Consider the following 26,873-nt stretch of genomic DNA (forward strand, 5'->3'; position numbering starts at 1 on the left):
AGTTGGTGCTGGTGGTTTGGATGGGTGGTCAGGCTGAGGATTCCATACAGCTGGTCCACAGGACTGGACAGGGAAAACTATTTGCATGGTTGGGAGCTGTAAGTTGGGATAGAGGAGGCAGTCTGCATGGTTGGGAGGGTGATTACACACTGGAAGTTTGACTAGGTAATACTGAGGAAAACAGCCATTGGAGAAGGGAGTTATACACATTGAAACAGAGAGGTCTTGAATAAATTCTGTGATAATGGTCTAGAGTTTGAGATATTGGTATGAAATGATGGCTTTAGATAGATGAATGGACATATAGAAGTAGATAAGGATTTGTGTGTGCATGAATATATACATATCTGTTTCCTTGCTCTGCCCACTGAAAGGCAGCAATGACATCCCAATAGTAGGGATCCCACCTCCCAAACAGATCTTGGCTTCTAAACAGCACTGTCCTTTAAAACTGACCAGAATTCCTTGAAGATACAGCTGACTTCAGGGCATAGAAAGAAAACACAAGGAGCCTTCCCTGTCCAGTCCTGTGGACTAGCTATATGGAATCCTCAGCCTGACCACCCATCCAAACCACCAGCATCAACTGAACCTCAAGCTGGCCAATTCCTCAGCCCCAGGCCTATGGCCTTCCATGAATCCACTTATATCTCCTGAATCCTAGGCCCTAGAAAGCAAAGGATGAGTCTGAAATATCTCACTGTGACATAAAGTAGGGAAGTACTCAAAGAATCATTTGGAATTATATGTCCAAGGCACATGGTAGCCAGCTTAAACCTTTGAAGACTTGAGTATCAAAATGAGTAAAAGTGACAAACTGTAACCCACTGAATAAAAAATATACTGGTCCATTCTGATATAAACAAGTAAGTGACTACACAAATAAGACAGGAAAATGGAAAACTCCTAATGATTCCAGCTCATAAATGTAGAAGAAAGTTGGAGTTAGGATTTAGCATTTAGCCACTATCAGAGTATAATAATCATTTCGGGCAGGAATTGCAACAGATGTTAAAATGAGTGTGTAAAAGTTTGATAAGAGACAGAATATTTATAAGGTCTCCAAGTATCTCTCCACAAAATACTTATTTACTAATTAATAAGTGTGAAATATTTATTAGAATAGAAAATCTAAACTTGGAAGATAGTATCTTAACCAATTGATAGAAGAATATCACAGTCCTGGGACAAATCAGTTGTGTACCTCCTGATGAGAACAAAGTATCATTTATGTGGCATTCCTATACAAAATGCATGATCTGAATCTGTTCAGGAGATGACATAGGCAAACCTAAACTGAGGGACATTGTACTAACTGGCCTACATTGTTTAAAATTGCCATGGTTATAAAATAAGCAAAATAAATAAGTATTTCACTTGAAGGAGATGAAAGAAATATTACAACTAAATGCACTTCATGACCCTGTATTGGGCCCTGGTGTTATTAAGGATATTTTTGGGACAACTGGTAAAATCAAAATTTTAAAAATTGGTATATATCTCAGAAAAGGCAATGATTTCTACAAAACTGTCTGAGTTTGGGAGTTTTTCTGATAATCTTCAAAGATTTGAAATGTCCTATATAAATACCCTGGATTTGGCCTAAGGGCTATTTTAAGCCATTGATGAACCAAAATGTTCTAATTTCCTTTGAAATTAATAATCAATTTATCTTTCCTATTGGGATTATATAAAAAGTTGGTAATAAGCAAATCTTTTGTAAAGGCACCGATAACTAGTTAATGTGAAGCAGTAATATCAATTTATTAGAAAATTTTATTAAGAACAGGTCTCTGACAAAATTGGAAGCAGCCAAGATGTCCTTCATTAGATGAATGGCCAAATAAACCATGGCACATCCCGACAATGGACTATTACTCAGTGCTCAAACGGAAATGACCTATCAAGTCATGAAAAGACATGGAAACAGAAATATATATTCTTAAGTGAAAGAAGCTGGTGCAAAAAGGCTATATACTATATGATTGCAACTACATGGCATTCTAGAAAAGGCAAAACTATGGAGATAGTAAAAAAGATTAGTGGTCCAGGAGTTTGGAGAAGGAAGAACGAACAGGCAGAGCTTAGAGGACTTTTAGGGCAGTGAAAAAGTTCTGTCTGGTATTATGATGGTAGGTCTGTCGTTACAGACTTGTGTAAACCCATGGACTGGACAGCATCAAGAGTGAGCTTCACAGAAACCATGGACTCTGGATGATTATGTCAGTGTAGGGTCATCACTACTCTGCTAGGGAAACCTGATGATGGCAGAGGTCATGTATGCGGGTGGGCCAGGGATATATGGGGAATCTCTGTACTTTCCTTTTGATTGTGATATGAACCTGACATTTCTCTAAAAAGAAAATCTACTTAAAAAATCCTTATAGCTTTATGTAACCAGGAAAAGTGCTCACACAGAGATGACATGGAAACCTATAATGACAGTAATTAGGCAAAAATATTACTAACACAACAAAAACTACGCTCAACTGATTCTTTTTAAAAAGATTTATTTATTTGAAAGGCAGAGTTCTATAGAGAGAGGGAGAGACAGAGATTAAGTGAGGACTTCTTTCTGCTAGTTCCAGCCCCCAAATGGCCACAACAGCTGGGGCTAGGTCAGACTGAAGCCAGGAGCAAGGAGCTTCATTTGGGTCTCCCATGTGGGTACAGGGACCCAAGTAGTTGGTCCATCTTCCACTGCTTTCCCAGACATACTAGCAGGCAGCTGGATCTGAAGTGAATCAGCCAGGATTCAAATCAGCACTCATTGCAGGCGATGGCTTAACCTGCTTAACCTGCTGTGCCACAATGCCAGCCCTGCTTAATTGATTTTTCACAGAGGTGCAAAAGTGATTCAAAGGAGGGAGGATAGTCTATCAGCAAATTATGCTTAAACAATTAGATATCCACAGGCAAAAAAAAAAAAAAAAAAAAGAACCCCACACCTCATTCAAAATGTTCTATGAGGTAGCCAGTGTTAAGGCACAGTGGGTTAAGCACCATGGGCATCCCTTATCAGAGTCCTGGTTCAAGTCCCAGCTGCTCTGCTTCCAATACATCTGCCTGCTAAAGCACCTGAGAAGGTAGTGAAAGAGGACTCATGTACTTGGGGTCCTGTCATTCTCAGGAGAGACCTGGATGGCGTTCCAGGTTCCTGGCTTCGGCCTTGCACAATCCCAGCTGTTGCAGCCATTTGGAGAATGAACCAATAGATGGATGATACCTATCTCTTTCTCTGTCTCTCCCTTTCTTTCTGTCATTCTGCCTTCAAACAAATACTATCTTTTAAAAAGCATCATGGGGACTGGATTAACGCCCTGGCCTGAAGCGCTGGCATCCCATATGGGCGCTGGTTCGAGACCTGGCTGCTCCACTTCCAATCTAGTTCTCTGCTATAGCCTGGGGAAGCAGTAGAAGATGGCCCAAGTCCTTGGGCCCCTGCACCCACGTGGGAGACCTGGAAGAAGCTCCTGGCTCCTGGCTTCGGATCGGCACAGCTCCAGCCATTGCAGCCAATTGGAGAGTGAACCAGTAGATGGAAGACCTCTCTCTCTCTTTTTCTTTCTCTCTTTCTCTCTCTCTCTCTCTGCCTTTCCTTCTCTCTCTGTGTAACTCCAACTTTCAAATAAATAAATAAATCTTTTTTTAAAAATCATCATGGACTCAAATGTAAAATGTGTAATTATACATCTACTAAGGAGAACATAGAAGTAGGCATTGTGGTACAATGGGTTAACCTTCCTCTGGGGACACCTGAATACCATCCTGGAGTGCCTGTGACTGAGTCCAACCTCAGTTTCCATTCTAGCTTCCCGCTAATGTATACCCTGGAAGGCAGCAGCAATGGCTTAAGTACTTGAGTCCCTGTCGCCTGCAAGGGAGATCTGGATAGAGATCCTGGTCAGCCATTGTTGTTCTGGGCATTTAAAGGAGTGAATGAGCAGCTAGAAAATTGTTCTTTCAACTTAAAAAAAAAAAAAAGAACATAGAGAGAAACTTGGGGACTCAGGACTAAGCAAAAAATGTCTTAGACTTGACAACAAAAGTATCATCTCTAAGAGGAAACTTTGACGAATTTGACCACATCAAAATTAAAAACTTCTGCTCTGCAGAAGGCTGTTAAAAGAATGAAAAGATAATTTGCAAACTTTGAGAAAATATTTGTAAATGACATATTTGACTAAGGCCCTGTATTCAGAATATATAAAGAACTTTAAAAACTTAACAATAAGTTGTCAAGCAGTTTAATTAGAAAATGGGCACAAGATGTGAACAGACATTTCACCAAAGAGGATATATGGATGGCAAGGAAACAGAGATGCTTAACACTATTAGTCTCTGGATGAGTCTTTGGAGAAATACATTAATCGAAAAAAGCCAACCTCAAAAGTATCTGTAATGAGTTGAACTGTGTCACCCAAAACAGATTTGTTGAAGTTCTAAACTGAGGACTTCAGAATGTGACCTAAATAGGGTCTTTGCAGATTTGACTCAGTAAAGATGAAGTCATTAGGGTGGGCCCCCAGTGTGACTGGGGTCCTTCTAAAATGGGGAAATTTGAACAAGACATGAGGGAAGACAGTGAGGACAGTAGGAAGAAGATGGTCACATGACCAGAGTGAGCACTACAAACACCAAGCATTGCCGTCAAACTGCAGAAGCTGGAAGAGGCAAGAAGGATCCTCCTCTAAAGAAATCAGAGGGAGCACAGCTCTGCCAACTGCTGGATTTCAGACTTCTGGCCTCCAGAAGTGGGAGTGAACACATTTCTGTTGTTTTAGCCTCCTGGTCTGTGGTACTTTGTTATGGTAAACTCATAGATACCTAGTGCTTGGTTCTTCTGTAACAATCACAAGGTATCATAATAACAGAAAGCAAGTGGCTGCAGGGTTAGGGCAGGGGAGAGGGCGGGTGTGGTTAAAAGGAGGAACACAAGAGAATCTTGTGACAGCACAGCTGAGAATATAGACTGCAGTGGTTGTCAGGCAAGGCTATGTGTAAATACACTGCACAAAAGTCTCCATGCACACATGTGAGAACACACATATACAAGTACATGTGTGATAGGTGAATCTAAATCAGCTCCCTGGATTGTGTGGTGTCTGTCTTGGTTTTTGTACTGTGGTAACTGTGGTTGTGGAATGTTGACAAGGGGAGGGTGCATCTGCAATCTACTGTGAGTCTATGATTATCTCAAAACAAAAGTTAAACACACACACACAAACACACACAAAACAAAAAACCAAACAACCCTTTCTTTCATTTTCATGACTTAGTCATTAATACAATGGAAATACTACCAGGCTTTCTTTGATGATTCAGTTCTGGCAGTGACTCACGGTGCCCTTCTGAAAGCCAGCCCTTCCTATAGAAAGTGCAGGTGACCTGCTTAGCCATGGTCTGGCCCCAGGCCTTAGCTTTTTTCAGTTTCTTCCTGGTTACTCCCTGGTTTCTGATGATTCTCCTTCCCACAAAAGCAAAATACAGGAGATACCTGGAAGTTCAGTGGATCAAGGAATTTATTAAACTGGGTTCTGATCCCTGATTGTTCCCTGACTATAGGACCACCAATTTCTAGGTACACACACCCACTGAAAGTCATACTCATAGTGGTGGTCTGGTTCCCATGCAGGAAGGGATCAGTGTATCTTACCGAGCCTGACAGGGCAGGGCCGCTCCACCCAGCAAGGGAGATGACTCAGTTTGTCTTTATCTACATCTGCACTCCCATCCACCTGGCTTCGGTGTGAGTATTTCACACCTGCTTTCCTTCCTCCCAGGCACTGGTCGAAGTGGGAAGGCTATGCGCAGGAGTATGTGCCATACCAGCTGTGTTTCTTGCCATTTATCTCCTGAAGACAGTGCTGGATCTGTAGCATCTGGCACCTGCATAGTGAACCACCTCTGGCCCCTGACCCACCATCCACCATGGAAGAACAGGAATGTGCCAGATGCTGAGTGTGTCTCCACACCAGCACCATTCTCTAGGTAGGTGGAGAAGCATGAAGTCGGCTTTTAGTTTGCCCCAGGTTTGGAAAGTAAGAGACACACCATATATTCAGCCTGTGGTCCCCCTATCCCCAGCCTCTATACCCATGTGCCAAGATAGGCTAGGCCTGCCCAGTCCAATCCAGGTCTCCTGCCCCAGCTCCAGCTTTTCTCCTCTCAGGACTTCTCTCTGGTGTTCTGATCTGGCTGGGCATCAGTGACACCACAGCTGCCCTCTGAGGGGCAGGCACTCACAACAGATGCACCCAATATACCTCACTCATGAGGGTTTTACAGAGAGGGTGTCCTCTGTGCCTCTCAGGTGATTAGACTGATAGCAGAGGTTTCCTGAATAATGCAGCTGGTGTATTGAGACTGCAAGAACATCTTCCCTCATCTGCTTCTGGCTGACCCAACAACAAGCTCTTCCAGGCAGCTACTCTTAGAACTGCCAAGGCCTCACAGGGAACACAGGGTGTCCTTCACTATCCATGGTTCTCAGAGCTGACATCCCCACTTCTACCCCACAATCAAGGTTTGAGTTTCTCTCTCCCTCCTTCAGCCTGCCTGTATGTCAGAAAGGAATGGACCTGACTGAGCCAAGAGTCTTCTGAGGCAGGGTTATGCCTGGGCTATTTTACATCTCAGTATTCAGCACAGTGACTGGCGGTCCACACCCACACAGGAATGGGTCTGTTACCACTCTAGCATGCATAACTGGCTTTTAAAAAGACTTCTTCATTAGACCTTTCTCTCTGTCTCTCTCTCACTGTCCACTCTGCCTGTCAAAAAATAAAAAAATTAAAAAAAAAATTAAAAAAAATTAAAAAAAAAAATTAAAAAATGGCCGGCGCCGCAGCTCACTAGGCTAATCCTCCTCCTTGCGGCGCCAGCACACCGGGTTCTAGTCCCGGTCAGGGCACCGATCCTGTCCCGGTTGCCCCTCTTCCAGGCCAGCTCTCTGCTGTGGCCAGGGAGTGCAGTGGAGGATGGCCCAAAGTCCTTGGGCCCTGCACCCCATGGGAGACCAGGAGAAGCACCTGGCTCCTGCCATTGGATCAGCGCGGTGCGCTGGCCGCAGCGCGCCAACTGCGGCGGCCATTGGAGGGTGAACCAACGGCAAAAGGAAGACCTTTCTCTCTGTCTCTCTCTCTCACTGTCCACTCTGCCTGTCAAAAAAAAAAAAAAATTAAAAATTAAATTAAAAAAAAAGACTTCTTCATTGCAGCATTTGTTAATTTCTGAGAGATAATCCTTTAATAAACTTCTAGTACTTTATAATTTAATACCTTATATAACAGAGAGATGGGGTGTGGAGAGCGAGCGAGAAACTGATTACCTGTGGTCTTTGATAGATCACTCTGGCATAGAAAGTGCAACGGGTACCCAGGTTATCAGTCTGAAAAGGCAATAAAAAATATTAGTAATATGACATAAAGCACACAGACACAGCAAAAATACTTGAAGAACTTGTTAGAAACAAAATGCTACCTGAAGAATTTCTCTTAAGCAGCGGGGAACTGGAGGCTGGTAAAGCTTGGAAAGGGGGTCCTCTTCAATGACATCAATCTGTCCCAGATTGGGAAGTGCAGTGAGGATGTAACAGAACGTAGGAGGCAGATGAGTTTTTACCTGTTCAACATAAAGACAAAGATAGAACAAAAATATGCTATTAAAATATACTCTTTAGGCCAGTGCTGTGGCAGAGTGGGCTAAGCCCCTGCCTGCGGCACTGGTATCCCATATGGGCACCGTTTCTAGTCCTGGCAGCTCCTCTTCTGATACAGCTCTCTACTATGGCCTGGAAAAGCAGTAGACAATGGCCCAAAAGCTTGGGCCTTTGCACCCATGTGTGAGACCCAGAAGAAGTTCCTGTTCCTGGCTTTGGACTGGCCCAGCTACAGCCATTGCAGATGTTTGGGGAGTGAACCAAGAGATGGATGGCCTTTCTCTCTGTCTCTCCCTCTCTCTGTAACTCTGCCTCTCAAATAAATAAAAAAATCTTTAAAAAAATACTCCTTTAATATAAACATGCACATTTGCTTATAGATGCATACTGCCTCTGGAAGGCTACATGAAAAACATCTATTCTTCAGAGTGTACTATGTCATTTAGAAATCAATTCCCCTCATATGATCTAAGAAGTCAGCCACCACCTCAACCAGATGCCCTCAGCAGCCACTGGCAAGCCTGCTGGATGAGGCTCAGGAGGGTAGAAGGCACACCTATTAGTCCATCTTGCTGTTTGGAAGCCACTACCACAAGAAATTTGATAAGGCAGGAAAATGGAATTTCTGGGTAACCTAGTGATTGATACGTGTCCATGGCTTGTAGGGAGTTCCTGTTCTATTTGGTTCTATGAGCAACTGGCAGGCAGCAGGAAAAACAAACACTGTGTGCTTGGTCTAGCAAGGAGCAAAGATCCTAACTGCTGGGACAGAGTGTAAAGAACACAGTTTAAATGCACATTACCAGTTACTCTCAAGATGCAAGTCATGTTGCAAGGTAGGGAAAGCAGCCAGAGGCGGCTGGGTACACAGTGAGATGAGTGCAACTGAATCCCAGTCCCGACTCATACTCATGTGCTACCACAGACAAAGGAACTCACTGGGCAGGGCTCCTCTGTGCTATCGTGGAGACATGGACTGTGAGGTGATGATGAGGACACCTGGTTTGGCACTCGGCACAGAGCAGCCTACGGCACCCAGGAGCTCTTTATGCTGAGCTTACCTCTTCACAGGGCTGGCCGCGGCCAGGTGCTTTCAGAGGCATCACAGGAGGCCATATGGTGTCAATCAGACTGAAAAGTCCCACTGTCCTAAAACAAGAAAAGATGCTATCAAAGGTATTCTGCTTCAAACACCACCTAGCCAGCGCCTCCTCAGTGAGCCAGTCAGTGCTTAATAGACACCATCTGTAGCACTAAGGACATGGTTAGTGATCTAGATGATGGAGGCACAGGACACCCAGACAGACTAACACATGTGTGAGCTCAACTGCACAAGGAGTCTGTTCAATATATTATTACACACCTATGCTATGAAATACAGTCATTGGGGATATAGAAGTACTTAATGACACAGAAACATAGTTATGCTACCTTGCTAAATGAAAAGCAAACAACATATTATAATTTATCTATGTATGCACTTGTGTAAGCAGGGACTTCAAAAAGTTCATGGAAAATGGAATTAAAAGATAAGTTTATTCTGATGCAAACAAATCTTGATTTTTCATTATTTTCCATAAGCCTTTCACATAATACATAAAAAAAAAAAAAAAAAAAGAAGGGGCTGGAGTGTGGTGCAGTGGGTTAAGCCACTGCCTGTGATGCTGGCATTCCATATGGGCCCTGGTTGGAGTCTTAGCTGCTCTACTTCTAATACAGCTCCCTGAAAATGTGCCTGGAAAAGCAGCAGATATGGTTCAAGTGCTTGGGCCCCTGCGCCCATATGGGAAACCCAGATGGAGTGCCAGGTTTCTGGCTTGGACCTGGTCCAGCTCTGGCTGTTGTGGCTATTTGGGGAGTGAACCAGAAGACAGAAGATCTCTCCTTCTCTAGTCTCTCCTTCTCTCTGTAACTACTTTTCAGATAGATAGATAGATAGATAGATAGATAGAAAGAAAGATAGATAGATAAATAAATAAATAAATAATCTTGGAGGGAAAAACACTGAGTAGATCTTGGAGGTGATTCTTAACTTTCTTCCTTTGGATTATATATTCCTTATATATTATTCAAAAACAGATATACAGATGCTCCCTGACTTACAATAGGATTTACCCTGAAAAATTGTAAGAAAAACATCCAATAAGTTGAAAATGCAGCTAAAATATCTAATTAATTAAACATCCTGGCTCAGCAACTGGAGTACATCGGTTGTTCCCCTTGTGACTACGAGGCTGACTGGGAGCACATTCACTGCCACTGCCCAGCACCCCCAGGGGACTGCTCACACAGTGCTAGTCCAGGAGAAGATTGAAATTCAACAGTCCAAGTAAGGTTTCCTCGGAATGCACAAGGCTTTCATACCATTGTAAAGTCGAAAAATTGTCAGCTGAACCAATGTAAGCCAGGAACCACCAGTACATTACTTATACAATAAGAAAACTTATCTAACATAAAGTATAAGCCAGAGACCAAAGGACAAACATTGTGTGATTCCAACTTGCATGGTTCTCATGTTAGATCTCATGGCATTTTGAAGGCACAGCTTTGACCTTTACTGGAGCCCCTTGCTAACAGGGAGGGAGAATTGCATGGGTCTTATGTTAGTTCTGCTACTGTGAGACCTTGAGAAAGTCACTAAATCATGGGACTTTGTGTCTCCCCTTCTATAAAATAGGGTGGGTGGGTGGGGAGGAGACTGGTATCTAGCTGTTGGTGTTACTGCAAGGAGTAAAAGAAATGAGGCACAGACAGCACTATTATGGTTTCTACTCTTGCCGTAAGTGCCCAACACATCAGATATCTGATGTTACTGTAATTCTTAGTATTGTTAGAGCCATAAACACCTATGCTTTTAAGCTTAGAAACCTGCCCTAAACAGTTTATGGCAGGATTTTATTCTCAGTTATTTTGTGAAGGGACAGACTAAAATTATGATGAAGTGAGTATAAATGTTAAATTCTTTATATTAGCAGAGGACTAAGCTTGTGATTATAAAGTATATTGAAAGTATGCCACTGTAAAAATTAAGAGGAAAATGCACCTGCATGGGAGACCGGGAGGAAATACCAGGCTCCTGGCTTCGGATCGGCGCGGCACCGGATGTGGCGGCCATTAGGGTAGTGAACCAACGGAAGGAAGACCTTTCTCTCTGTCTCTCTCTCACTGTCTGTAACTCTCTGTCTCTCTCTCTCACTGTCTAATTCTGCCTGGCAAAAAACAAAACATTAAAAAAAAATTTAAAAAAATTAAGAGGAAAAAAAAAAGAAAAGGAGGAGGAAGGGTGGGAGGGAAGGAAGGTGAGATGAGAAGTATCATTATAATCTTAAAACTGAATATATAAAATACATGAAATGTGTCCCCTTTATAAAAATAAAAAAAGTAAAAAATCATAAAAAAGATAGAAATTCTCTTTTTTTGTGCAGAATAGAAAAATAAAAAAACTCCTTTGTTGCTAGTTGACAGAGTGCTTCTCAATTTTCCTAAATTTCTGGAGTTTCTCACAAAGTGTACTATGGAGTCCAACTAATGAAAACAGGACTCTGTGGTCAGTGGGGCTGCTGTGTGTAGTGTGTCTGTGGCCTGGCAGGTCACTCTCAGGAATGAGCACAAGGACTATCAGGGGTGGAGGGTCTGTGAATCTCTGTGTAACTGTGATATCTTGTCAAGCCCAGTTTCCTTTACTTTAAAACCATCAGAGCCCTGTCAGTATAATCACTAGTAATACTCTGAAGAAATAGTGTTCACTTGGAATTTTCTTTGAGAAACATGATTCTACACACACAGCCTTAGAAAATATCTATTTAGGGGCCTGTGCTGTGGCATAGTAGGCTAAGCCTCCACCTGTAGTGCCAGCATCCCATATAGTTGCTGCTTTGTGTACCAGCTGCTCCTCTTCTGATCCAGCTCTCTGCTAATGGTCTGGGAAAGCAGTAGAAGATGGCCCAAGTCTTTGGGCCCCTATACCCACATGGGAGACCCAGAAGAAGCTCCTGGCTCCAAGCTTCAGATCAGACCAGTTCAGCCATTGTGGCCATTTTGGGGAGTGAACCAGTGGATAGAAGACCTCTCTGTCTCTCCCTTTCTCTGTCACTCTGCCTCTCAAATAAATAAATCTTTAAAAAAAAAAAAAAAAAAGGAAGGAAGACATTTATTTGAATGTAATGGTGTTGAGTTATTGAAGATGCTGCTAATTTTAAAAATTTGGACAAATGACATATTTACATATACATTTCTATAATTTATTTGAAAGGCAGAGAGAGAGAGAGAGCGTGCGCGCTAGCTCCCATTTCTGGTTCACTTCCTAAATGCCTCCAACAGCTGAGGCTGGGCCAGGTTGAAGCTAGGAGCTGGGAACTCCATCTGGATCTCACCACATGAATGGTTGGGATCCAAGTGCTTGAGACATCACCTGCTGCCTGCCAGGGTGTACATTAGCAGGGAGCTGAAATCAGGAGCCAGGACTCAAACCTAGGTGCTCTGATATAGGATGCGAGCATTCCAGGTGGTGACTTAACAGCTGTACTCAACACCTGCCTCCTATTTATATTTTAATGCAGAACCCTAGATGAATGGCAGCTGTGTGTTAAATAAAATGCTTAGTCTCATAAAAAATCTGCTTCTCCACTGTTTTTAAAAATAGATGTGGTTTAGATGACTTTTGCTGCTTTGTAAATTAGAATTTTCATCTTGGGCAGTTTGCACATTCGTTCAAATGACTGCAAACTTTGAGGCGGACAAGTGTGGCACAGAAGCTGACTTTGGCACAATTAATATGCATTGTTCTTTCCACTACAATGCATTCCTTATGATTCATTTTTCCATAAAGTTCCATTTTTTACAGAGGAAAAAAATTCTTTAAAAAAGTCAGCCTTTAAAATATGTTTAAACAACAATCTGTCTGCCAAGGGACAGATACCTTAAATTTGCCTTTTCAAAAGCTAATAAAAGTTTTTATTCAAGAAGGTATTTTTTAAAAAGTAAAAGGCTAGTGTTGAGGCGCAGTGACTTAAGCTGCCACCTGCATCCCATATGAACAATGATTCCTAGTTTGAGGTCTGGATGCTCTACTTCCAATCCAGCTCCCTGCTAATATGCCAGGGAAAGCAGTGGAAGATGGCCTGAGTGTTTTGGCACCCATGTAGGAGACCTGGATGGAGTTCCATGCTCCTGGCTTGAGCCCTGCCCCGCCTTGTCCATTTCAGCCATTTGGAGAATGAACCTGAATAGATGGACAATGTCTCTCAGTCTCTCCTTCTCTCTAACTCTGCCTTTCAATAAATAAATCTTAAAAAAAAAAAACCCTCAAATGTTTAATGTTTAGAGAATATATTTAGAGGGAAAAAAGGATATGCATTATGCTTAAGATAGGGCAATTTGATAATATCATTATACCAGAATGAATTTCTTGGAGTTATACTTTAATTTACAGATGACATAAAATGAATCTGAAGGTAAATTCAGTGAAAACAAAGTTTCCAGGTACCTGATAGAAAGTTGTCATCTTTATCTCTGAACACATAGCAGAGGAGCTAGACAGGTTGTCTTCCTGCCTGAACTAAGTTGGACAGTGGTTCCATGGCATTCTCCTTCACCGGTGATGTAGTGGAGTAGGTCAAATTAGCTGATATAACTTACTGTGATTTGGGTGTCCCCAAAGGCCCATGTATTAAAGGCTTTGTCCCCAAAGTCTTATGTTAAGTCTTATATTCCACTAGGATGGTGGAAACAATGTAATCATGGTGTGTAGAGATGGGGCCTTTGGAGGTGATTAGATTGGATTAAGTTGTTAGGGTGGGAGCCCTATCATTGAATCCTGGTGGCTTTATTTTTTTAAACTCTTTTTTGTAATTTATTTTTAATTTATTATTATTTTTTTTTACAGGCAGAGTGGACAGTGAGAGAGAGAGACAGAGAGAGAGAAAGGTCTTCCTTTGCTGTTGGTTCACCCTCCAATGGCCGCCGCGGCTGGCGCGCTGCGGCTGGCGCAGGAGCCAGGTGCTTCTCCTGGTCTCCCATGGGGTGCAGGGCCCAAGCACTTGGGCCATCCTCCACTGCACTCCCGGGCCACAGCAGAGAGCTGGCCTGGGAGAGGGGCAACCGGGACAGAATCCAGAGCCCCGACCGGGACTAGAACCCCGTGTGCCGGCGCCGCTAGGCGGAGGATTAGCCTATTGAGCCGCGGCGCCAGCCTCCTGGTGGCTTTATAAAGAGAGACACATACATGCCCTCTTGCTATGTGATGCTCTGTATCACCTTGAAACTCTTGCCAGCAAGATCACTCTTATCAGATATGCAACCAATGGGGCCACTCGACCTTGGATGTGAACCTCCAGAACTGTGAGCCAAATTAACTTCCTTCCTCCCTCAGTAGCTTGTTTTAGGTATTTCTGTGGTTTATAAATCCTGACTACTGTATCACAGTAGAGAAAGCCACGCACATCACAGTTGGACAGGGGTTCACCTGACTCTCTCAGCTGTCACCATGGGAAGAGAAGTTGGAAGCCTTTGCAGGACTTGAGGCATCCTGTGAGCCTCCTCTACACCCACACAGGGGCTTACAGCAGAGGGCTTGATGCTATGGACCAAAAGACATGTGGCTGCTTCTGGCAGCAGAATACAAATGGCTTGTTGGTGAGAGCTGGCTGAGCCCACACAAGCTTTCCTAAACTCACACCCAGGGCAGTTTCTAGAACTGTATTTGCATTGATGGTAATTAATACACTTTTTAAGTGGAAGTATAACAAGATACATATTTATTAAAGTTATATTTACAGTACCACAGGGATATAAAAAGCATAAATCCAATTTTAAAAATTGAGATAATTCACATACCAAAAATTCCACCCATTTCAAGTGTACAGAGTGTGGTTTTTGGTGTATTCAGAATTATGCAACCATCATGCCTGAAACAAACATTCTATCTAGTAAGCAGTCATACTCATTCTCTGTAGCCCCTGCCAACCATGAATTTACTTCCTGCATTTTTGAATTTTGTCTATTCTGAACATTTCTTATGAACAGAATCATATAATATATGGTCTTTTGTGACTGGCTTATTTCCCTTAACATAATATTTTTGAGTTCACTCATGTAGCTTCATTCTTTTTTGTGGCTGGCTAATATTCCATGATACGAATAAAGTGCATTTTACTTATTCATTCATCAGTTGATGGACATATAAATTTCAATAAGCCTATCTATACCTATAAACACTTTTTTTCTGGGATTTTAATAAGCATTGGAGTACTGCATGAAGGTTGTATGTCATTTTGGTCTAATTGGCATCTTCACAATGCTGTCTCTTCCAGGTAGTGCCTCTCCACTTATTTATATCTATTAATCAGTGCTTTGTAATGTGTACTATATAGACTCTATACATGTTTTGTTACATGTGTATCTGAATATGTCACTTTTTGGAGCAAATGTTAATGGTATTATATTTTTAATTTTTCTTTCCAAAGGTTCATTGCTACTTCATAGCAATGTAATTCACTCTGGTAGGTTAATCTTGCATCCTCCAACTTTGCTTAAATATCTAGTTCTAGGTTTTAGTTTGCTTATTTGTTCATTTGTTTGGTAGATTCCATAAAATCTTCTACATAGACCATGATGTTCTTTGTAAATGTTCTTTGCTTCTTTACTGATCTGTAAGTCTTTTCTTTCCTTTTCCTGTCTTGCTGTGCTGGCTAACCCATACACTCTGTCAGAATCTAACATTTAACTTCCTCTGTTAGCCAGGCCTGATAGAGAAAAAAAATCCATTAGGGCACCAAATGCAGATGGAGGGTACCATTGGGGTGATGATGATAGGGTACTGCAAGAGCAGGATGGAGCAAACAAGGCTGACATTTAAAGGCCAAATTCACATTGCAATCTCCACTCAAATTTTTCTAATGTGATTTATTTCATATCCCCCCCCCGCCCCCCCCCCACACTCACTCACTCCTAATAACGAACCTACATTCAAAGAAAGGCTGGGCCAGGACTGACAGAAACTATAAACCAATATGGACCTCTAGAAACAAACAAACAAACTCACCACTTGTGTGCATTTCCTTGAAGCCAAATGGCTGGTTTTAGCCCAGTGCACTGGCTGCTTTGGTGAGTAAAAAAAGAGCTAAAACACTAAAGAGAAATTCAGACTTAATTATCTACTAAGGCTTGGAATGTAAAATTTCAATTAGTATCTGTTTTCCATGTAATCTTGTGAATAAATAATTGAAATAGGTTCTCATATTCCTGCCACAATTTATCTGCCAACAGGGCTTTTAATAGTTTGCTTCATTAAATCTTAAGAGTCTTAGAAAGGTTACTTGAAGATGAGCTTTCCAGGTGGGAAAGGTGGATAAACATGATTAGTGCCTTGCCAAAGATAGAATAAAAACAGCCAGTGACTAGAGCATGCTGGTGCAAAGTTCTACAACAGAACGAGCTGATAATATATGTGCGATATATATATTATATATATGTGTGATAATATATGTGGCAAGGTGCTGTTCTCTTCAGACACACATTCCAGTGACCAGCAGCATGTGCAGGATGTGGAATAAGAGACTGCCTCCAAGATCTCTCAAGTCTTCTACACCTTCCAAAGCAAGAGCCACCCCTATATGTTACTGAAGTGTAAGAGGCACCTTCTGAGAACACCTTCAGGCTTATGAAAAAGTCCCTGGGGGAATCCCTTAAGAGAGATGCTGTGAGGATGGGGTTATCAGCATTTGGAGTTAACGAAGGCTCCAGAGATTGACTGAGACTTAGGAACATATTAGAGATGAGTGTCACAGAAAGGAAGCCTGCCCACTCCTGTCCTTTAGGGCTTAGGTGTCACGTTCTCAACCTCAGTACTGGGCATTTGCTCTGAGGAGCATAGCAGGCAGCAGCAGTTTGGAGGAAATACCTTTCGTCTGTAAAGTGCAGTCCTGACACCTCTCTTGCCTCATTTTCTTCCCTGGTAGGCTTCTGTTATGCTTTCTTAATTTCTTTTTCCTTTCCTCTTCTTTCCTTCTTTCTTTCTCTCACTCTTTTTAAAGATTTATTTATTTGAAAGGCAGAGTGATAGAGAGGGAGAAGGAGAGGAAGAGGGAAAGAGATCTTGCATCTGCTGGTTCACTCCCTCAAATGGTTGCAACAGCTCAGGGTGGGCAAAGCTGAACCAGGAGCTTCTTTTGGGTCTCCCACATGGGTGGCAGTGACCCATGTACTTGGGCCATCTTTCACTGCCTTCCCAGGTGCATTAGCAGGGAGCTGGATCAGAAGCAGAGCAGCTGGGACTTGAACCAGGGTTCTAGTGTGAGACGTTAACTTGCTGCTCAGCAACACTAGTCCCTGTGCTCCAATTCCTAACATTGCTACCATCCGTTGTTGCCATGTGTCTGTATTTGAGGAGCAAAGCCGATTCCAGAGTCTTTGGTGTTGGGTGAAGGTCAGTGAGGGTGGTGAAGTTTGCAGTGGCTGAAGCAGGGGAGCAGAAGTGAGGCACATGCTCCTTCTCTTGAGAGCACAGCAGTAGAGAGACCTGCAAACAGCCAACATCTGTGACCCATGCCTTCCTGCAGGCTGACATAAGCTTGGCGACGATGATGGAAGGCTTTTCATGTTGCAAAAGGCTTTGGGTATTGATTAAAACAAAACAACAGTGAACCTAAACCTTTCCAACTCATTTGTAATAAAAAGCTAAAAATACAGGGTAATCAAGACTTTAACTAACTTTAAAAATATTTTCTACTTGTTTTAGGAATTACCAAATTCTTCAGAAAAAATACCCCCAAGATTATAAAGGCTGGAATAAACAGAAATACTAATATGAAGCAAAGTTAACTTATTCCTTATAATGAAAAAAGCCCATTTTCTTGCCTGTGGTTTGTTGTTTGTGAGATATTCTGGAAGTTGTTGAAATCTAAATAGAAAACACACCAAAAATCACAATGGGAGGAGACTGACTTGAGATCGTTTTCAGAAAAGGTCTCAAGAATTCAGTTTAGGAGTCTGAAATGATGTCAAGGCACATAAGTATCTCCTGGAGTCCATAGACAGCTAAGATTTTCCATCTTTGTACAAAAAATATGTATGGAACTGAGCTACCCACACGTGTGCAGAAACCTAAAATGGGACGTCCACTTCCTAAACTTCAGGTTGCCTGCAGCCCTATATTACCAGTGTTCTCAGTCATTTTGATGAGCAGACAAAGATCGGGCTTAGTCCTGGCCCATGAGAGCAGAGCCCTTCTCTTGGGGACTAAAGAGTAGATGATGAGAATAGAGTATGAGCAGGGATATCAAAGACAAACATAAACAATAAATGAGGAAGGAATGGGATTCCTATCTGTCATTTGAAGCAATGCTAAATTTACATATTTTTACATAAATTATTTAGTTCTTTAGCTCAACACAATTATTTTTTCAACTTTTTAAGACTTTCTGGTTGCAGTAAATAATTGACTTCTGCTGGCCTCATTATATCTGATGTTATTTATTTTGACATGTAGGTGATTAAAACTCCAGCACCTAGAAATTTTCAATGTGAACACCTTGCACTCTACGCACCCTACCATCAATAGAGTTACCTATTCACTTGCCTGATCTCTGAGTCTTTTCAGGGGTCATTTCCCCCATTTGATAGTGTGCCATTTAACAGCTCCAAAATCTTTGCAGGGCTATCTATGACTATCTGGAATTACTTTCTTTTGGGTGTGGACAGAGTGGAATTTGATCTAGGAGCTTTAAACCACCATCATGATGTCAGTTAAAGAAGATAGAAAGATAATTAGTAACCTGACCTACTGACCTAGTTCATCCTCAGACAGCTCAGACTTTTTTTAAAAAAACCAAGTATATATTTTGGATGTAAAATGTTTTTGAAATCTGTCACATAGTTGCTAATTTCCTTGTATCTATGATTGTGATAGTACAACTCTCCAACAGAGTTCATCTGGAAAAAGGAGTATCTCAGATCAGTAGTTCTCAAAGTGCAGGGCCCAACTCTTCCAGGTGGCCTGCAAGGCCAGAACTGCTTTCTGCTGAGACCTTACATTTCTTTCTCACTTTCACTGTCTCCTGTTTCCCAAAGCCCAGGACGCATCATGCACCAGCAGACTGACTTCATGGCAGAGATGATAATCCATCATCTTCTACTAAGCCTGACATCACAGAAAGCAGCAAAAGCATGAAACAGTGCCACTTTTCTCACTAAGTTGTTTTTGTTTTAGAAAATATTTTTCATAAAAATACTATTTATGTTATCATGTAATGGGTTTATTGTTTATTGCTTACTGAGGTGAATTAATGAATACTGAAAATCTTTTCAGTTTTACTTCGTAATGTGGTAAATATTAGTCAATGTAACCAAGTTTGTTTTAAAAATCCTCTTTGGGAGTGGGTGCTTAGCCTAGTGGTGAAGATGCCCACATCCCACATCAGAGTATCTGGGTTTGATTCTGGCTCTGGCTCTGGTTCCTACTCCAGTTTCCTGCAAAAGAAAACCCCAGGAGGTTCAAGCATCTGGGTTCCTGCCAAAATGTAAGAGACCTGAATTTAAGTTCCTGGCTCCTGGATTTGACCCTGGGCCAGCCCCAGCTGTTGTAGGCATTTGGGAATGAACTAGTAGATAGGAGTTTTCTACCAGTTTTTGTCTTTCAGCTTCCCCAAATGATTTAAAAGCCTATTTGGGTACATAATAATATTTAAGAGTCTAAAACCTTTTAGATTCTTAAATATTTTCTTGTGATGAAAAAGTTTGGAAGGGTTGTTTAAACCTCTGTGCTTCTCAAGACTGGCTCTACCACTGCCCTTCTCCTCCCTCTGCCCTCACTCTCCCCCACCCCACTTGATGACAACCACTGTACCTTCCCTCAAGTAGCAGCAAGTCTACCTACCCAAATGGTCACTGACTGTCAGGAGACAACAAACTTCAGGTATTTCTGGTTGGTTGTATTTTAAGACATAAACTTTATGCAGTCTAAGAAATAATTTTCTCTTAACCGTTGAGTCATTAACAGTGCCCAGTAAATTAAGACAGGAGTCCTATTTTGAGTTGTAACTTCCTATTGTTTGTAAAATTAGGTCAGTGCATGTGGGCTATTTGTAAATAATGTAACTTCCTACAACTCCAACGTTTCCTGTGACCCAACACTCAACTGGAGGGTAGTTTCAGAGGCAGGCAAATTTGCCATGTTGGTGAGGCCCTAGAGACGTTCTGAAGAGTCTCAAAGGCAGGGAGGAGGCCGGCGCCGCGGCTCACTAGGCTAATCCTCCGCCTGTGGCACCGGCACACTGGGTTCTAGTCCTGGTCGGGGCACCGGATTCTGTCCCGGTTGCCCTTCTTCCAGGCCAGCTCCCTGCTGTGGCCAGGGAGTGCAGTGGAGGATGGCCCAAGTGGTTGGGCCCTGCACCTCATGGGAGACCAGGAAAAGCACCTGGCCCCTGCCATCGGATCAGCGCGGTGTGCCGGCCGCAGTGCGCCAGCCGCAGTGCGCCAGCCGCAGCAGTCATTGGAGGGTGAACCAACGGCAAAGGAAGACCTTTCTCTCTGTCTCTCTCTCTCACTGTCCACTCTGCCTGTCAAAAAAAAAAAAAAAAAAAAAAGGCAGGGAGGAAATTCCTTAGCAAGCTTCATCCAGGCAGGTGGGGTCACAGCTCATCGCCCATCCCCTCAGGAGCTCATTCTGAGGGTGGCTGGTGGCACTGTCTTGGCTCTTCTAACATCAATGCCAACAAGACCAGCAAAGGCCAATAAGTCTTGAGACTACTATTTTAGCAGGAACCACTGTTGGTTTTTGTGCAGGGAGACAGGCTCCTTTGAAGCCAATCTGATGTAGCTCCATCCACCGCACTCTCTCTTATGTTGATATTGTTAGTGCTGCTTGTTGACTCTTGTCCTCATAGGAATGAAGGCTCCTGAGAACAGGCCTTGTCCCTCTGTTCTGTAGAATAACAGAATATGGGGCAAGGAATAGGACAATGTAGGGTATAGGGGCATGTGGTTGTGGGCCTGATGCACTGTTTGGTCAGGGTGGCCATGCCCTTGAAACTCCACTTGTCAGTTCCACCTGGTAAAGACATGTGGGGTCTCAGCAATACTGGCATCTGTCACATACCACAGACATTTCGTCATGCTTCAGTGTTGGAACTTCTCATGAGGTCTCATTTTTGTTTTAAAGATTTTATTTAATTACTTTAAAGAGTTCCGGAGAAGAGGCAGGAGAGGGGGAGGGGGAGGAGGAGGGGGAGAGGGAGAGAGAAGGAGAAAGAATATATTCCATCTGCTGGTTCATTCTCTAAATGGCTGCAACAGCCAGAGCTGGGCCAATCTGAAGCCAAGAGCCAGGAGCTTCTTATGGGTCTTGGGCCATCTTCCACTGCTTTCTCAGGCCATAGCAGAGAGCTGGATCAGAAGAGAGCAACCAAGACTTGAACAGGTGCCCATATGGGAGGCAAGCACTGCATGTGGCAGCTTTACCCACTATCCTACAACACTGGCCCTGTCATTTTTGTTCAAAAATTTTTTTTTCTAATTTAATTTAATTTATGTATGTGTGTGTGTGTGTGAGAGAGAGAGAGAGAGAGAGAGAGAAAGAGAGAGAGAGATTGAACTATTGATTGATTCAATTCCTAAATACCCACAACAGCTAAGGCTGGGCCAGTAGCCAAGAACTCAATCCAAGTTCCCACATGGCTGGTAGGGACCCAAGTACTTGAGCCATTACATGCTGGCTCCTGGTTAATAGGAGGCTGAAACAGAGAGCAGAGCCAGGCCATGATTCTAGGCACTCTGATGTAGGATGTGGTTGTCCCAAGTGGTGGCTTACCTGCTGTGCCACATGCCTATCTTTCATATTCTCACTTGCTTACTTAATTCACTTAGTATCAGACTCTCTGTCATTTGTAGATACAGTTTATATATGATTAAGACAGAAAACATGCCTTCTAGAAGGTAACTTAAGTCCTTTTACATCACCTTACATACCAACAGACCATCTTGAATGAATTAAACTTTTGCCCCAATACTCAATGCATTTCCTTCAATAAAGTTTGGTTAAATCTTCAAAGACATCATCAAGTAGCCCAGCAGATCATTAAACAAATTGGTAGGAGCCACGGAAACCTTGAGAGCCTAACAGCATGAGAACTGCAGTGATGCAGCAATTCTACTCCTAAGTGTCTACTCAAGGAAAAAGAACTTATGTCCACACATATATTCATATATGAATGTTCACAAACAGATTATTCATGACAATGAGAAAGCTGAAATACCTAAATGTTCATTAGCTGGTGAATAGATAAATAAATCTGGTATATCTGTACAATGAAATTTATTCAGTTATAAAGGAAATTTCATTTTGAGGCACCTGTATCATAAATGAACCTTGAAGACTTTTCTGCTAAAGTGAAAGAGACTAGAAACCAGAGGTCACATTTATATGAAATGTCCCAAAAAAGCATTCTATGGTGACAGAAAGGAGAGTAATGGTTGTTAGGGGATGTGAAGGACAACAAGTGACTGTCAGTGGATATTGAAAATATTCTTGGATTGGACAATGGTGACAATTCTATAACTTTGTGAGTAAAAACCAATGTTTTGCACACTTTAAAAAGGGTAAATTTTATGTTATGTAAATGACATCCCAGTCGAGCTGTTATTAAAAAGTATCAACTGCAGGTTTTCAACACCACAAGTTCAGGAAACACTTGGGACGCCTGCACTCCATATCTTAGTGCCTATTTGATCTTGGCTGCTCTGCTTCAGAAACACCTTCCTGCTAGTGCATTCTGGAAAGGCAGCACATGATTGTTTAAGTTCTTGATTCTCTGCCACCCACATGGGAGACCCAGATGGAGTTTTAGGTCCTTGGCTTCAGTCTAGCCCAGCCAGACTGGCATTTAGGGAGTGAACTAGCAAGCGCAAAATTTTTCTCTCTCTCTCTGCCTCACAAATAAATAATAAATAAAAACATTTTAAAAAGGGTTATTAACTTAAGACAGGTCTCTACAAGAAGACCTCCTGCCTTGACCTGAAATGTATTCATTATTACCTCTTCTTCAGCTCTGCTCAAGATTTTGCTACAATATTATCTTTCTTCCCTTTCCTAAGAGCCTCAACCTCCACCCAAACTAATCTCAAAGCACCCAGGAAACTGAAAGGCAGGTCTCCTGCAATAAAACATTACTGCTGTTATCACTACTGAAAAGTTGACCTGGGGCCCACGGAACAGCCTAGGGCTGGAGAGAGGGTGAAAGGGGCTGGGAGAGTGGGATGGTATCAACATCCATGTTTTGGAATGGCTGCTCCTCCAGCTCCTTGTGACCCCCAGTGCTTTGCAGAGGACAGACTGCACGCATGTTGGGCTCAGGATTTGTGGGAGCTAAGGAGAGTATGGGTTAGAGCACACACACATACACACACACAAAGACAACATTTCCCCTTGAGTTGCTATGAACTTCCATATAAAGATGTGGCTGGATTTCTGAACAGGCTGTCTTGATTGATGGGTAAATTTTATATTTAAACCTTCTATTGTGGTGACTCAAGATACTCAAAATGACAGAATATGTACCATAAAATAGTATTTCAGTAACACCTTTGGGACAGTGATGATGGTAGCCACCACAGCTAATATTTACATTTCCAGGGAGTGCATGCACCTTTTGCTGGGCCCTGACTTCAGCTATCCTGTAACTCAATTGGAGCATGAGCTGACCAGGGTTAGCAGCTACCAAGGGCATCAGATGGGCATTCTGACTTGAAACGGTCTTCTGCTCAGAATATCCTACTATATCTTCCAGATACGGGGATTACTAAATACTTCCCAAAGTTATGTCACTGCTTTTCAGAAAGGTACTTTTCAAATTGAAGTTAACTGAAGAAACCATAAAAAGAGATTAAGCCCTCTGCATGGTTCCTTTGAATCAGTGCTTAAATTTATATAATTATGTAAGATGAATTTATAACTCTGGAATAGCTCACATTAAACAAGTTATTTGAGGGGGTTGGCACTGTGGCGTAGCAGATAAAGCCACTGCCTGCAGTGCTGGCATCCCATATAGGCATTGGTTTGAGTCCTGGCTGCTCCACTTTCAATCCAGCTCTCTGCTTTGGCCTGGGAAAGCAGTAGAAGATAGCCCAAGTCCCTGGGCCCCTGTACCCACGTGGGAAACCTGGAAGAAGCTCCTGGCTCCTGGCTTCAGATCGGCGCAGCTTCCAGCCATTGTGGTCAATTGAGGATTGTACCAGCAAATGGAAGACCCTCCCCCCCTCCCCTTCCTCTCCTTCTCTCTCTCAGTGTAACTCTTTCAAATAAATAAATAAAAATATTTTAAGAAAAAGTTATTTGAGGAGCCAGCATTGTGGCACAGTGGGTAAAGCCATCGCTTGCGATGCTGGCATCCCATCCAGGTGCTGGTTCGTGTCCCAGTTGTTCCACTTCTGATCCAGCTCCCTGCTAACTGCCTGAGAAATGCAGTAGAAGAAGGTCCAAGTATTTGGGCCTCTGCCATCCATGAGGGAAACCTGGAAGAAACTCCTGGCTTTGGTCTGGCCCAGCACTGGCAATTGTGGGCATTTGGGGAGTGAACCAGCAGATGCAGGATCTCTCTGTCCTGTCTCTGTAACACTTTCAAAATAAGTAAGTCTCAAAAGAAAAAAAAAAAAAAACTATTCCACAGACAGAGATAGATATCCCACTCATTAGTTCACTCCCCAAATGCCCACGACAGTTAGGGCTAAGCTGGGGCAGGAGCCAGTAATGCAGTCCAAAACTCCCACGTAGGAACCAGGGACTCAACCACTTGAGCCACCACTTGCTGCTTGCCAGGGTTCACACTGGTAGAAAGCTGTATTCAGAAGCTGGAGCTGGAACAGGGAATCTGATGAGGCATGTGGGTATCTTAACTGGCATCTTGATTGCTAGGTCAAATGTCTGTAACTAGAATGCCTCACATATGAGTGCTTGATGAAGAAGTTAAGAAGCTGCTTGGGGGCCGGTGCCGCGGCTCACTTGGCTAATCATCTGCATGTGGCGCCGGCACCCCGGGTTCTAGTCCCGGTTGGGGCGTCAGATTCTGTCCTGGTTGCTCCTCTTCTAGTCCAGCTCTCTGCTGTGGCCCGGGAGTGCAGTGGAGGATGGCCCAAGTGCTTGGGCCCTGCACCCGCATGGGAGACCAGGAGGAAGCACCTGGCTCCTGGCTTCGGATCGGCACAGTGTTCCAGCCTTAGCAGCCATTTAAGGGGGTGACCCAATGGAAAAGGAAGACCTTTCTCTCTGTCTCTGTCTCTCTCTCTCACTGTCTAACTCTGCATGTCAAAAGGAAGAAGAAGAAGAGGAGGAAGAAGCAGCAGCAGCAGCAGCAGCAGTAGCAGCTGCTTGGGACCCAATGATCCCACATCAGAGTGATCAGATTTCAGTCCTGGGTTCACCCGGATTCTAGCTTCCTGTTAATGTGCACCCTGGGAGGCAGCAGGTGATGGTTCAAATACTTGGTTCCCACCACGAACATGGAAGACCTGGATTGAAATCCTGGCTCCTGGTTTTGACTTGGCTCAGTTCTGGCCATTGTGGGTATTTGGGGAGTGAACCAGAGGACAGGAGATCTGTCTATCTTCTGTCTCAAATAAATGAAATTTATTTTATTACTTTTAAATAAATGCTTATTTCTTTTACCTGAAAGGTAAAGTGACAAAGAGAAATGGAAGGAATAAGGGAGGAGGGAGGAAGAGAGAGAGGGAGGGAAGCAGAAAGAGGACAGAGAGAGATACATCTTCCATTTCCTTGTTTGCTACTCAAATGCCCACAACAGCCAAGGCTGGGGCCTGCTGAAACCTCCTAGAAGCCTGCAACCCCATCTGGGTCTCCCACGTGGGTGGCAGGGGCCCAAACACTTGAGCCATCATCTTCTGTCTCACAGGATGCCTTAGCAGGAAGCTGGATCAGAAGCAAGAGTAGCTGGGACTTTAACCAGCATTCCAATAAGGGATACAGATGTCTCAAGCCTGGCTTAACATGCTGCTCCAGAATGCCTGCCCCAAATAAATTTTTAAAAAATCTCTTTTCTAGCCGGCGCCGCGGCTCAATAGGCTAATCCTCCGCCTAGCGGCGCCGGCACACCAGGTTCTAGTCCCGGTCGGGGCACCGATCCTGTCCCGGTTGCCCCTCTTCCAGGCCAGCCCTCTGCTGTGGCCAGGGAGTGCAGTGGAGGATGGCCCAAGTGCTTGGGCCCTGCACCCCATGGGAGACCAGGATAAACACCTGGCTCCTGCCATCGGATCAGCGCGGTGCGCCGGCCGCAGCGCGCTACCGCGGTGGCCATTGGAGGGTGAACCAACGGCAAAAGGAAGACCTTTCTCTCTATCTCTGTCTCTCACTGTCCACTCTGCCTGTCAAAAAAAATAAAAATTAAAAAAAAAAAATCTCTTTTCTAATGGCAACTCTTACCTCAAGTTCTGCAATATAAAATTATCTAGTTGTATAACTATGAAAAACAAGTTCTTTACATATTTACAAATCACACACACACACACTTGCACAGGAAATAAGCAAGTCCTACAACATGTTGCTGTCTGAAACTCTGCAAACAGTTCTTGGCCTTCTCTCATGTCCCAGGTGGTACTTATTTCAAAAGTGTCACACAATCCACTTGCTGGGGGCTGAAACGCCCACACTTCCACACAAAATCTGTCAGTACATATCTCTTGATAGATACATGTGTTTTTACCAAACATTATTACAAATATACTCTTGTACTTTGTGATAAAACTTGCCTCCTAACAATTCATCCTATTTTCATGAACTCATATATCATGTATCCTTCCTTTTAAAGACTGAACTTGTAAGTTCTATTCTAATATTTTATATTGGCATGTCAAATATTGAAGAGGAAAACTATAAAACACCCCTTACCCAGACACCAGGCTCCGGCCTAATAACTAAACAACCTGCACTGCTGCACTCACAGCCTCAGGGAGGTGGGAGGATCCAGCTGAGACCTTTCTCACCCTTCCCTGGGCTTAAAGGCCCAGCCTGAAGCTGGCATTTCTGAGTGTGTCTCATTGGAGTTCCACCATCCCCAGACACAGAGAGAACAGGAGGGAAGGGGCAGTGTCTTAGCTCTCTCACCCTGAACTCCCCAGCCCAAAAGCACCCCAGCAAGATAGATTGTTTCAGGCTGCCAGGTATATCTTTTAACAGAATTAGAATTCAAACCATTCAAAAAAAATTTTTTTA

At 43.1% G+C, this 26,873-nt stretch overlaps 1 protein-coding gene across 5 annotated transcripts in view; it reads right to left on the reverse strand.

Annotated features, from left to right (window-relative positions):
* SPIDR (scaffold protein involved in DNA repair) overlaps positions 1-26,873 on the reverse strand; it is a 455,986-nt gene that overhangs the window by 18,313 nt on the left and 410,800 nt on the right. For all 5 annotated transcript variants that reach the window (XM_062188525.1, XM_062188523.1, XM_062188524.1 and 2 more), the window contains 3 exons: positions 8,722-8,809; positions 7,483-7,623; positions 7,331-7,390 (listed from right to left, as the gene is read on the reverse strand). In XM_062188525.1, coding sequence (XP_062044509.1) covers positions 7,331-7,390; positions 7,483-7,623; positions 8,722-8,809 — 289 coding nt within the window. The remainder of the gene's footprint in view (positions 1-7,330; positions 7,391-7,482; positions 7,624-8,721; positions 8,810-26,873) is intronic.

Source organism: Lepus europaeus, chromosome 4, assembly GCF_033115175.1.
Source record: "Lepus europaeus isolate LE1 chromosome 4, mLepTim1.pri, whole genome shotgun sequence".
Lineage (NCBI taxonomy): Eukaryota > Metazoa > Chordata > Mammalia > Lagomorpha > Leporidae > Lepus > Lepus europaeus.